The sequence below is a fragment of the Ictalurus furcatus genome, chromosome 7 (genome assembly GCF_023375685.1).
Source record: "Ictalurus furcatus strain D&B chromosome 7, Billie_1.0, whole genome shotgun sequence".
NCBI classification, from domain to species: Eukaryota; Metazoa; Chordata; class Actinopteri; order Siluriformes; family Ictaluridae; genus Ictalurus; species Ictalurus furcatus.
Genome location: NC_071261.1, coordinates 13,831,576 through 13,845,518, shown reverse-complemented (window position 1 = coordinate 13,845,518; position 13,943 = coordinate 13,831,576). Strand labels below are relative to the sequence as shown.

Here is a 13,943-nt window from a genome sequence, read left to right as displayed (position 1 = left end):
AACTCCACTTCATTACTCTACCCATCATTAATTATTTGACCACACAGTACAACACAGACTGTGAGGATGGAGACAGGTTACTGAGATCAGGGTGGAGACAGAGATGGGGACAGGTAATGAGTCAGATACAGAGATGAAGACGGGCTGGGACAGGGAGAAATAAGCAAATAAACAGGGTAAGATGGAGATATGGCCTGAGAAAATGGAGATAGTAGTGGAGATGAAGATGGTGAAGCTGGTGGAGATAGAGATGCTGGTGAAGATGGAGGTTGAGATAGCAATGATGGTGGAGGTAGTGGTGGAGATGTAGATAGAGATGGAGATGGAAACAAAGATCAAGATGGAGGTGCAGATAGAGATGGTTCTTGAGATGGAGGGAAGTTGGAGATGGAGGTGGAGAGGAAGATGGAGGTGGTGGTTGAGATGGAGATGGAGAGATGGCGATAAAGATTATGATGAGCATAAATGTAAGAGAAAAAATGACAGTGAGCTAAGACCCTTCAGATGAACAGTTCTCCATCAGTGCAGAACAGTTCCACAGACGTGTAGAATCTGTGACAAGGAGCACCAAAGATTCTTCTAGTAGTTTCTTGCTGGATTCTTTTAGTGGTGTGTGTGTATGTGTGTGTGCGTGTGTGTGTGTGTGTGTGTGTGTTGAGCAGCAGGCTTTCCTTTCACATGACTCAAAGTGTTTGATAATAATAACACCATGAACAAACGACACGTTTACACTGTTGCTCTGTAAACCAGCCGTATCCTTTATTTGTTTATATTATTTGTTGCTAGGTGATCAAAACAGTAACCATGGAAACCAAGGTCTGTTTCTAATGTATTTATAAAATGTGGTTAAAATGAAATGTGACTTACGAGTTCATTTCCGCTCTGAGACCACACACACACACACACACACACACACACACACACACACACACACACATACACACACACACAGTGTGAGGGTTTAGAGTATATTCCATGTGAGAGTTTATATCGGCGTGAGGGTTTATATTCGGTGTGTGGGTTTATATTCGGTGTGTGGGTTTATATTCAGTGTGTGGGTTTATATCGGCATGAGGGTTTATATCGGCGTGAGAGTTTATATCGATGTGAGGGTTTATTTCAGTGTGAGGGTTTATATCCGTGTGAGGGTTTATATCCGTGTGAGGGTTTATATCGGTGTGAAGGTTTATATCGGTGTGAGGGTTTATATTCGGCGTGAGGGTTTATATCGGTGTGAGGGTTTATATCGGTGTGAAGGTTTATATCGGTGTGAGGGTTTATATCGGCGTGAGGGTTTATATCGGTGTGAAGGTTTATATTTGGTGTGTGGGTTTATATCGGTGTGAGGGTTTATATCGGTGTGAGGGTTTATATTCGGTTTGAGGGTTTATATCAGCGTGAGGGTTTATATCGGCGTGAGGGTTTATATCGGTGTGAGGGTTTATATTTGGTTTGAGGGTTTATATTTGGTTTGAGGGTTTATTTCAATGTGAGGGTTTATATCGGCGTGAGGGTTTATATGGGTGTGAGGGTTTATATGGGTGTGAGGGTTTGTGAGGGTTTATATGGGTGTGAGGGTTTATATGGGTGTGAGGGTTTGTGAGGGTTTATATGGGTGTGAGGGTTTATATGGGTGTGAGGGTTTGTGAGGGTTTATATGGGTGTGAGGGTTTATATCAGCGTGAGGGTTTATATCGGTGTGAGGGTTTATATGGGTGTGAGGGTTTATATGGGTGCGAGGATTTATATCAGCGTGAGGGTTTATATCGGTGTGAGGGTTTATTTCAGCGTGAGGGTTTATATCGGCGTGAGGGTATATATGGGTGTGAGGGTTTATATCGGCGTGAGGGTTTATATAAGCGTGAGGGTTTATATCAGCGTGAGGCTTTATATCAGCATGAGGGTTTATATCAGTGTGAGGGTTTATGTCAGTGTGAGGGTTCATATCGGCATGAGGGTTTATATCGGTGGGAGGGTTTATAGGAGGGCGTCCTCAGCAGAGGGATAGGAGGGCATCCTCAGCAGAGGGGTAGGAGGGCGTCCTCACCAGAGGGGTAGGAGGGCATCCTCACCAGGGGGGTAGGAGGGCGTCCTCAACAGAGGGGTAGGAGGGCGTCCTCAGCAGTGGTTTAGGAGGGCGTCCTCAGCAGAGGGGTGGGAGGGCGTCCTCAGCAGAGGGGTAGGAGGGCGTCCTCAGCAGTGGGGTAGGAGGGCGTCCTCAGCAGAGGGGTAGGAGGGCGTCCTCAGCAGAGGGGTAGGAGGGCGTCCTCAGCAGTGGGGTAGGAGGGCGTCCTCAGCAGAGGGGTAGGAGGGCGTCCTCAGCAGAGGGGTAGGAAGCATTTATTTTTATTTTAGTGAAGGTCAGTTAATTACCACAGTGGATGTGGTCAGCATGAAACAGTTAAACTTTAAAGACCTGAAGTGTAGACTTTAATTATTTAAAATTTACACATACTGTCCTGGTTTACAGTCTTGTGGGGTTAATTGCATTATTATTTTTATACTGTAACAGTGATCAAAAATAAATGGAGCAAAGATTTATCCTCTCACACTCTGTGATGAAGTCTGGTGAACCTCACTGGAGCTGACAGAGATGATGACCAAGTGGACTCCTCCAAGTGGAAGTGAAAGAGACAGTAAAATATTTAATGGACATGAGGTTTTCTATTAGAACTCTAAAAGAACACAAGAAGAGTGACCTAGAACAGATTATAGCAACACTGCCACCTAGTGTTCACTGCATCAAATTGACCCAGCAATCTCCACACGCATTTTCATCACTGTGAGTCAGGATTTAAATTCATCATTGTCATCATCATCATCATTAGATCACACTGAATGCACAGCCAACACCTTTGATATAAAGCTAGGACTGTAAATAACTCTTACATCTAGAACACTTAATCTAATTGAAATTATTACTGATCAGGTGTTTAATGTACTGTGTTTAACAGAAACTTGGATTAAACCAAATGAGTATTTAACATTAAAAGAAGTTAGTCCTCACAGGTATAGTTATATACACCACTCTCATCTAACTGGCAGAGGCAGAGGTGTCACTGTTATTTATAAAGATGTTCTCGGCATCACAGAAAAACCTGGACATGAATTCAACTCATTTGAACTATTTGAATAATCAGTTCCTCCCTTAACACTGGCTATATACTTAAACACTTTAAACTATCACTAAACAAACCCTTGATTTAAAAACCTGGCCTCAACCCTGATCTATTGTCCAGCTATAGGCCAATATCAAACCTCCCCTTTATCTCCAAGATCTTAGAAAAATTTGTAGCACAGCAGCTACGCTCATACCTACATAGAAATAACATTCATGAAATGTATGAGTCAGGAATTAGGCCTCATCATAACACAGAGACAGCGCTGGTTAAAGTGGTAAATGACCTACTACTGGTCCCTGATCAGGGTAGTGTCTCCTTGCTTGTGTTGCTTGACCTTAGTGCAGCTTTTGATACCATTGATCATACTATTCTCCTTGATAGACTAGACAATGTTGTTGGCATTAAGGGAACGTTCCTCTCCTGCGTCAGGTCTTATTTGACCGATTGCTATCAGTTCATAGATGTAAATGGATACTTCTCTATGCATACTGAGGTAAATCTGGTGTTCCACAAGGTTCTGTTTTAGGCCCACTGCTTTTTACTTTATATACGCAACCTCTGGGTCAGATTATTCATAAACATGGTATTAGCATCCACTGTTATGCTGATGATACACACTTGTATGTTTCAGCGAAGCCAGAGGACAGACAGCAGCTTAAAAAAGTTGAGGAATGTCTAAAGGACATTTGACGTTGGATGCTTATTAACTTCCTCTTACTTAATTCTGATAAGACAGAAGTACTTCACCTAGGACCACATGCAGCTAGAAGTATCTTTCTGATTACACAGTAACTCTGGATGGACTTTTTGTTTCATCTTCTGTAGCAGTAAAAGATCTTGTTGTGATGATTGACTCTAGTCTATCATTTGATGCTCTTGTAGATAATATTACTAGGATAACCTTCTTTCATCTCAGAAGTATTTCTAAGTTAAGAAATATAATGTCACTACACGATGCAGACATATTAGTTCATGCTTTCATCACCTCTAGACTAGATTATTATAATGCCTTACTGTCTGGATGTTCTAGTAGGAGCCTAAACAAGCTCCAGTTAGTCCAGAATGCAGCCGCAAGAGTCTTTACTAGAACCAGAAGATACGACCATATCACCTCCGATCTTATCAACACTGCATTGGCTCCCAGTGGGACTCAGACACAGTCTCAGTGTTTAAGTCCAGGCTGAAAATCTATTTGTTTAGTCAAAACTTTTGTGAATAGTTTTTTTTCTTATGTAAAGGAGCAGATCTAAAGGCTCACAGGTATAGAGTGTTGTGGTGAACTGGGACACGTTCACTCAGGTTTGCTTATGGTGGAGCGGCTGGTCGTTTTATCTCCAGGGAGACCTCATGTCTGTGTTCCCTTCTGGTTCTCCCTTTTAGTTATGCTGTCACAGATAGTCTTGCTTGATACCCCACTTCTGCTTGGAGCCTCCAATACCTGAGAATCACTTCTGCTGAGTGTGGCTCCACATGGACAGCCTAAAGATCATTATAAGACTGATGTGGATGGCACCACACAGGCACCCTAAAGATGATTGTGGATGTTCTCACTTGGAAAGCCTAAGGATTGCGCTTGCTAAAAATGAAATGCACAAATCTCATTCATTATACAGTGGAAAATTTCACCTGGATCTTATAGACTTAAAGCTAAAACTCTACTGAAAGCAAAAATTATCATACTGAAGATCTTCTGAAAATGTTCTGAAAATGCTGAAAATACTGAAAATGTTCATAATGAAGATCTTTCCAATGCACTTAGCACTACAAACTACAAACTGCAGTTCCACAATGCATGTGTGTGTGTGTGTGTGTGTGTGTGTGTGTGTATGTGTTTATACCAATGTGTAATGAATAATATATAACACATAAACATTGATGTAATAGAAATAAAGCTAGTGGGTGTGGCCAGGACTGCTGCCAGCTAATCAGAACACACTGTTAGTTATACTTACATTAAACGAAATAAACTGTACATTAGTTGCACATTAATCTCTTTATCTTATGCAATTTGTATATTTAATTATTTATGCATGTTGAATTTTAGTAGTTTACAATGTTCACATTGAAGTCATTATATATTAATGATTTCCTGTCAAATTTCACGCAATTATTAATTATTCATGCTCTGTTATTTACTATAATGTGTAATGAAGCAGAGGACGGAGGAGTGTAAGGGAGGAAACAAGTGATGTTTTATATAAAAAAGCTGAGAGGGAGATGTGTTTAATGTTGAAGTGGCTGATCTTCAGCTAATATATTCCTCAAATTACAAATAAAATGTAAAAATATTTTACTAGCCAGGTTTAAAATTTAGGGACCAGACATATATTTTAATGTAAAAACATATTTAATTAACAACATGTAACCACATGTTTATGTGTGTGATTAATAACATAGAATTTCATAAACATAAAAAGGAATAATTACTATATATATATATATATATATATATATATATATATATATATATATATATATATATATATATATATATATATGTTTGAAGACAAACCTCTTTATGTGTAGAGAAGCAGTGAGGAATCAGCTCAGGTGCGCTGTGAGCTGTGACGTAATTACTGTGTGGAACACCAACAGGGCCATAAACACAGCAATGCAAATTTACCTGTTTTTACATTCTCCTAACTGTAGCTAAGCGATAGCTAGCAAGAGTGCTTAATTACTTTCTAACTAGCCAGCGCCAGTTCATGCAAACAAGGACTCCAGTAGTCTTATTTCAGATAGTGTTGCTGAATAATGGGAAAAAAAACTTCAGACATCAACCAATGGACAGCAAGCTGCTTTCATTATAACTAACTAACCTCTGTTTTCCTCTCTCTCATCAGTTAATGTTAAATTCTCCAGAAAATCATTTTACATGTCTGTCTTAGTAACTTTACTTTTCGAGGTCCTTATTTGAATAATAAAAGTAAGAATAAAAGTATTAATGGGGCAATTCATCCAAAATCTAAAATGTAACCTGAGCATGTTTGACCCCCAAAGTCCAATATATTTGATTAGTGTGATTGTTACACCATTCCCAGACTCGCTTGAAGAGGTGGCTCGGGCATGGTTCGGTTGGACCTGGGCACGGTACACATCTAGTGTGATCGCTAACTGTGACCGAGCATGAAACTCAAAACATGAATGCAGTCAATGATATGACTCTCAGCTGCCTCTGTAAAAATCTTAAGTGATAAATCTGTTGGGCATGCGAGAGCGCTGTGCGTCACCGCACCCCAAACCATTTCAAATAATCCAGAATAATAATAAACTTTATTTTATATAGCGCCTTTAAAAGTAGCTTCTCAAGAAGCTTTACATTTAAAAAAAATTAATTATAGATACAAATAAGCATCAGTCAAAAAATAATAAATAAATAAAAAAGTTACAATAATAACGTTACGTTGACGGACTTCATCGCACTGTGTGAGAGCGCTTTTCTTCCAGTGTTCCGATTATTCAAAGCGTTTTCGAAACATGAAGGTAAAACGAAGAAATAGAAAAGTGCATGAGCCCCGATGAAGCTGACGGATGACGCCAGAGGATGTTCATGGTGTAATACACGCCATGACTCGGTCTGCTGTAGAACTCAGCTGAGAGTTCAGCAGGATCTTGTGTACAGTGTGGGAAGGTTTCATGGCGCGATTTCGTTGTGTTCTGAGGCGCACGGCCTTCCACAGGGCGGGGATGGCTGTTTAGTGAAGAAGCTCGGAAGCGAGAGAGCCGTGTGGAGCTCAGAGTTTAGTGTTGAAGATTTAAACCTGCGGCTTACTGTTTACAGAAGGTGTTATTGCCTGACGCGGATGTGTTTTTAATCATTTCACCTCGCGCTTTGATTTTGTTGAAAGTGCAGGTGAGCTGCTGTTCTCGGGTTTTAGGTTATCCAGTGGTTTTAACCCTTCACATGGCTGTGTGTCCTGACGGAATAACGCACTTCACACATTAAAGCAGGTGAGAGTCTGAGGAGAAACCGGAAGCGCGGTGATATTGTTATTTCCGAGCTGCTCAGGTGTGCTAATGATCTACTGTTATTACTTATACACCTGTTCAGGAGTTACACAGCTTCAAATGCAAATATTATTCGTTTTGCTTTCATAATTCACATTTTATTTATTTACTTACTCATTTACATATGTATTTATTGACTGATTGAATAAGTATCATTAGCTTTTTAAGCGCGAGAGATTTTCCAGCTTGGCACTTCCTAGTTGAACCAGAACAAGCATGAACATGCACTCTTTTTTTCCCCCTCTTCTTTTTTTGCATTCCCTCTCTCACCTCACACCCTCCACTCCCTTTCTCTCTCTCACACACTAACACACACCTCTGCTCTGCTCTCTCTGTAGGTTCTGTGTGACATGTGGTGTATCCTCGAGTGTCACGATGAGCGTCCCAGAGAGCAAAAGCACCACAGACGTGTCCTACATGCTGAAGATTTACATGACTCCGTCCCTCAGCACACGTCCGTCCTGCACAGTCAGGGTGCGAAACGGCACCACGGCAGACCTGGTGGTGCAGAGAATCGCTGAGCTGCTCGAGCTTGACTCGTCCCAGCCGTATGAGCTGATGGAGGTGAGGGAACACGCAGGGGACAAACACGTCCTCCGGACGGACGACTGTCCTGTAGATCGCCTGCTGCTTTGGCCGCAAGGACATGAGGAAAGTCAGGGTTATTATTTCACTTTCCAGCAGGGCAAACAGGACACATCAGGGCAGTACCGCACCGTGCAGGACTTTCTGACACCCCGGCATGAAGACGTGAAGGATCTGTGCAGCCTCACTGTGCTTAACGAGGACAATATTCTAGAAACTCTGCGCTGTCGGTTCTACAGGAACCAAATCTACACATACGCCAGTAACATCCTCATCACCGTCAACCCCTTCAAGTTCCTCCCCATCTACAACCCCAAATATCTGCAAAGGTACGAGAACTGCATTCTAGGAAAAGAAGATCCTCACATCTTTGCTATAGCGGATGCTGCGTTCCGTGCCATGCTGAACAAACGGACCAATCAGTGCATCGTCATCTCTGGAGAAAGTGGCTCGGGGAAAACGCAGAGCACCAACTTCCTCATCCACTGTCTGACCACGCTGAGCCGGAAGGGCTGCACCAGCAGCGTGGAGAGGACCATCTTAGGAGCTGGACCAGTACTTGAGGTACTGTAACACATCCTCGTCCACTTTACCTTGGGTTAATGTTCATTACTGCTAAAGTTCATTATATGAGCAATAACTCATTCGCTGCAGGTTTCCTGTTATTACATGGAGGATGCATTCTTGAGCAGTAAAACATTTACAGATTGGACTTTATTCCTCTGACTCCATTCTTATATCACAGCCGTTGGAGCTGGGTTCTTTTACAATGCTAGAGAATTAGCATATCAAATCCTTTTCACACTAGCTGTTTGGTTGTTAGGGGAGTCGGTTGTTGGGTTGGCCTGTTGGTCAGGTCAGGTCAGGTCAGATGTTGTTGGGTTGTTCAGTAGCCGGTGAGTTGGTGTGTCACGTCAGTCCGTCAAGTCATTAAGAGAGAGAGTAAAGTTGATAGAGGAACTCCGTGAGGAAGTAAAGTTCCAGAGAAATTATTAGGGGACATATTCAAGGGAGCATAGTCATTAGTGGAAGTGATTAAGGAAGTACATGAAGTACAGAAATGGGTTTTTTGGAAAAACTGATGTTGTATTGAGGGTGTGTTTCCTCTCCAGGGCGTTTGTCCAGGACGGCGAATGATTGGCTGATGATGATGATGATGATGTATCTTGTCATGCCTCTTTTGAAATTGATGAAGGCCTGAATGTTTGTCATTTAATACAAACTCATTTTTATTGGAAACAGGAAGCAGTGCATGTGATCACTTGACCAAGAGATTTTCTTCTCACACTTCCTCGTGTTATAAAAAGAAACAGCTCTGTGTGTGTGTGTGTGTGTGTGTGTGTGTGTGTGTGTGTGTGTGTGAGATGCCTTGAGGGAAGTCTTGAACATGATATTCTGTCCTATTTGGTTCATTTTTATATACAGCAATATGTTTATTTTTCAAATCTCCAATCAGTGTTATTTTTATTTGAGTGATGGTGCTCAGGTCGGGCAGTTTGTGGGTCAGTTTTCGCTTGGTGAATTAGTTTTTCCGTCAGTGAGTTATTTTGGTGGTGTGGTGGGCTTCTTGGTTAGTGGGACAGTTATTTCAGTTATTTGGTGGGCTGTTTGTCAGTGGATTGGTTGGAGAGTGTGTAGATTGGATGTTGAGTCTGTTGTCAGTTGGTTGGTGAACTGGTGGGAGGGAAGATCAGTTATTGAGTTGGTCAACTGGTCAGTTAGCAGTTTGGTCAGTTGTGGAGCTACTTTGTGAGCTAATTCTGGGGTTAGTTGGTGGGGTATGAGTTGTTCAGTCAGTTGAGTGTTTGGTCAGTGGGTAAACTGAGCAGTCCGTTGTTTGAGTGTTAGTGGGTCAGGTCAGTTAATCAGTGGGTTAGTTATTGAGTTGTTTGGAAAATGGTTTTTATTCTTGTTCTGTTGTTAAGATTGTTTATAGTTTAGAGTAAATGAGAAGATGATGGTGATTAGTGAGATTAAGGTTAGTGGGAAACTCTTTGCGGTGTTCAGCACTTAACACTGAGGCGTGTTCTTCATGTCGTTCTCTCTGAGGGTTAAATAAGAAATCCAGTCATGTAATTCACCCGAACTCGTTTAACCAGTTCAGCACTACAATCACTGCGAACATCTCACAGTGTGTGTGTGTGAGTGAGTGTGAGTGAGTGAGTGTGTCTGAGAGTATGTGAGTGTGAGTGTGTTTGTGTGTGTGTGTGAGTGTGTGTGAGAGTGTGTATGAGTGAGAGTGTGTGTGAGAGTGTGTGTTAGTGTATGAGTGTGTATGTGAGTGAGAGTGTGTGAGTGTGTGTGAGTGTATGTGTGAGTGAGAGTGTGTATGTGAGTGTGTGTTAGTGTATGTGAGTGTGAGTGAGTGTGTGTGAGTGTGTGTGTGTGTGTGAGAGTGTGAGTGTATGTGTGTGAGTGTGTGTGTGTGAGTGAGAGTGTGTGTGTATGTGTGTGAGTGTGTGTGTGAGAGAGAGTGTATGTGAGTGTGTATGTGAGTGAGAGTGAGTGTGTGTGTGAGTGTGTGTGTGAGAGTGAGAGTGTGTATGTGAGTGTGTGTGTGTGTGTGTGTGAGTGAGTGTGTATGTGAGTGTGTGTGTGAGAGAGAGTGTATGTGAGTGTGTATGTGAGTGAGAGTGAGTGTGTGTGTGTGAGTGTGTGTGAGAGTGAGAGTGTGTATGTGAGTGTGTGTGTGTGTGTGTCAGTGTGAGTGAGTGAGTGTGTGTGTGAGAGAGTGTGTGTGAGAGTGTGTGTGTGTGTGAGTAAACACAGAATGAATATTGATGGGTATTAATGTGTGTTTGGGTCAGAAGTGTAGCTCAGTGTGGCTTTACGGATTTATAATTCACCATCGTTTCCTCAGTTTTCCTCTTTGATTCTGTAGAGGAGGAGAGGAAGTATTTTCATCGTGAAACTAACACAGGAAGTAGTGTTGAGCAGCATTGTGTCCCATCACTGCTGGCCATGTCTGTGGATTTGACCACAACACAGCTGTAATGTTTAGATTCTGTACGTTATTTTAAATGAATCATTACTGAAGTGAACAGAAGACGGATCTAAATGATGTGTAACAGAAGCCCTGTCTGCTTGACCTTTGACCCCTTTTCCATCCGAGATCACGAGGCCGCTGGAAGTCACAATAATGGATTTAATGGATTAGCGCTGAATTATTCTGACTGTATGATTTATTGCATGTTGTTTGAAAGAAGGCACGGCATATCAGTCATGTGTTTTCAGATGGTCGGCTATTGCAGTAGCTAGCAGTGTAACCATGGCAACCAGAAAAAAAACCCAAACCTAGACATGGATCAGCAACCAGTGTGTTATGGTCTGGGTGACGTGACGTGACGTGAGGGAGTGGGACTGCAGAGTGAAGATCAGCTCTCCTTCACTTTATTACATCATCCAGCTCCTCACACATCTCCACCCAGCTCCGCCTCCTGTCACCTGCTCCAGTATTCCAATCAGCTCACAGTTTACACGGATAACACAGCGCTTTCCGATATTTTCTCACTCACACACACTCACACACACACACACTCTGTTTTAGTTTTCCTAAAGAATTTATCAACTCAGTGGAACAAGAGTGTGTGCTTGTAAGTAAATGTAAGTGTAAGTGTGTGTGTGTGTGTGTGTGTGCGAGAGAGAGAGAGAGTTCTGTATGGGAGAACACACACCTGCATGAATGACAACAAAAAAACCCAAACAAAAACAGTTCAAAGTTGGCATGTCTGTTGTGTGTTCTCTCTCGTTCTCCACGTCTCAAACCCTCTCTATTTATTTATGGTTGTTTGTTTGCTTATAATGTTTTATTAGGGGGCCAAGCACTGAAGGCAACCTGCTGTTATTCTTCCTCTTCTTCCTCCTCTTCTCTTCTTCTTCTTCTTCTTCTTCTTCTGGCTAGGGTGTGTATGGCAGCCCATAGGAACGTCTGGTAAAAAGTTGTGAAATTTGGCACACTGATTGGAGAGGGTCTAAGGAACATTCTGACCAAGTTTGGGCCAAGTACTGCCAACACTGTAGCGCCACCATCAGGTCAAATTTTGGCCTAATTTGGAAGTACCTTCATGGCCATAATTTTGACCCGTGTATCCAAAATGTAAAAGCCATGCATCCCTGGATTCCCTGGGTCAAGTTCAGCGCACCCTAAGACATCAAGTTCTGTGTAGTTAGATTTTCCACCATCTTGGATTTTGTCTGAAACTGTTTTTCCGTTACTCCTCCTACAAACGTTGTCCGATCATCACCAAATTTGGCTCACGTCATCTTCAGAGTATGCCTCACAAACCACTCAAACGAATTTTGAATTCTCCGAATGGTTTTCCTGTAATGGGCCAACGAATCTGACAGTGAAGCCGTGAAACAGGAAGTGAGATTGTATCTCAGCAACGACGTGAAACCTACCGTGCAAAAAGTTATCAAAGGAATTTTGATATTCAAAACCGTTCTCCTGTAATGCGCGGACAAATGCACAAAACAGGATGCGAGGGTGTATCTCAGCAATGCATCTATGTATCCTCATGTAATCTGTTAAGTATCTTCATGACCATGCCCTGAATGTACCCAAGAAGTTTCATGACAGTGCCGCCTTGTGGTCAAGAACTGTAACATTTTATTTTCTCTTCCTTATTTAACATTTGAAGAATTTGTGCTAAATTCACAGTTAATTTTTCCTGTAATTCTCTGGAGTACGCTGAAGTGAACACACACCAAGATCTGAAATTCAAGTGTTCAAATTCAAGCCTCTGAAAATGCTAAATTATTATTATTATATTAATTATTAATTATTTATTATTATGATTATTGTTGAAGGTATGCAGCTCTGCTCCTCCTGCTAGCTGATGGGTGTTGGTCGACTCCAGAGTAGTCTGGTCGAATTCTAGTGCAGGCAGAAACATGCTCACACACACACACACACACACACACACACACACACACACTCAGGGTTGGGAGGGTTACTTTAAAAATGTGTTCCATTACAGTTACAAATGACTTCATAAAATCTGTAATCAATAACGTAATCTCACAATTGTGTAAGTCTCACAATATGAAAGTAATGTAATCTGATTATTTTTGGATAATTTCAAGGTCACATATGCAAATAAAGTCAAGAGAAAAACAGTATGATCTTAAATACTTTTATTTAGAGATCATTTTAGAGCTTAAAAACATGTTCTATATTTGAAGTTGTTTTAATTAATTAATTGATCAAATGAATAAATAAAAGATCACTGTCCCTGACGCCGGTAACATTACATCACTAAAGATATATTGACCATATTCTGGTTTTCCAAATAGAGGACACCTTCATAGTGTTTAAAACAGTGTTATTATGAATGCACACTATTAACATCACATAAATAAATAAATATAAATTTCTTCATTCTTTTGAATATCCATGGAATAAAATAAAATATCAGATGCCGCGAGTGAACCTTCTGCCATCATTTACACATTTGAACAGCCATGTAATACAAAGCAGTGCGATAAGACGAAATTAAAAATCACCTTATATGGTCATGGGCAGTGTTTCGACTCAGGGCAGCGGGCATTCGCAGCTATTGTCTAGTAACTGTTTAACACCGTACACAACAGCGCTTTACACACTCGCTGAGAGGAGGATAACGGTCGAGAGGCAGGAATTTGGCCAATAGTTGCTGCAAGTCTTTTATAATTGACCAATCGGTGTGCAGGGAGGCGGGACTTACAGAGAGGGGTTAATGCACACACATGATGCAGTGTTGGTTCATAAACACATCATAATGAAACCGAAGCCGAATCCCGGACATTGGCCTGATTCTAAGGGAATCATAAAGAAAGAAACAGCGCAGTCAGTAACACATTAAATCATTAACTAGTCATTTTGGGACATTTTGAGTGAAAATAACACAGAAGGTTCCGAAAATATTCATACTCTTTTTAAATTTTTGCACATTTTATTGTTTATCCTGAGCTCAGTTCTGACCAGTGTCCCCATGCTTACAGCAGAGAGGTTCCCCATAGCATGATACTGCCGCCACCATGCTTCACTGTAGGGATGGTATTAGCTAGTCTCCTATCAAATGCTCTGCAGTAGTGCAGATATTTGCATTTATAATTCTTTGTATATTTATATCACTGTTTAAATATTAATATTTATGCTTCTTTACAGCCTGCTGTAAACTGTATGGTGCGAGAGAAACGTTTAGGTTTTAGAACAGGATGTAAATATTTGTACATTTTCTTTTGTCC

The 13,943-nt window shown here is 41.4% G+C and overlaps 1 protein-coding gene and 1 long non-coding RNA gene across 5 annotated transcripts in view; both read left to right on the top strand.

Moving 5' to 3' along the window:
• Positions 1–2,178: 2,178 nt before the first annotated feature.
• On the top strand, positions 2,179–5,080 carry LOC128610678 (uncharacterized). The gene is made up of 3 exons (XR_008386395.1): positions 2,179–2,782; positions 3,504–3,615; positions 3,754–5,080. It is a non-coding gene; the product is annotated as an uncharacterized LOC128610678 (long non-coding RNA).
• A 1,491-nt stretch (positions 5,081–6,571) lies between these two features.
• Positions 6,572–13,943, top strand: part of myo9b (myosin IXb) — a 32,126-nt gene continuing 24,754 nt past the window's right edge. For 2 of the 4 annotated variants that reach the window (XM_053628710.1, XM_053628708.1), the window contains exons 1-2: positions 6,575–7,073; positions 7,469–8,279. In XM_053628710.1, the coding sequence (XP_053484685.1) occupies positions 7,506–8,279 (774 nt within the window). In that variant the 5' untranslated portion in view covers positions 6,575–7,073; positions 7,469–7,505. Of the gene's footprint in view, positions 7,074–7,468; positions 8,280–13,943 lie in introns of all 4 variants that reach the window. The other 2 variants (XM_053628709.1, XM_053628707.1) reach the window with 2 other exon arrangements.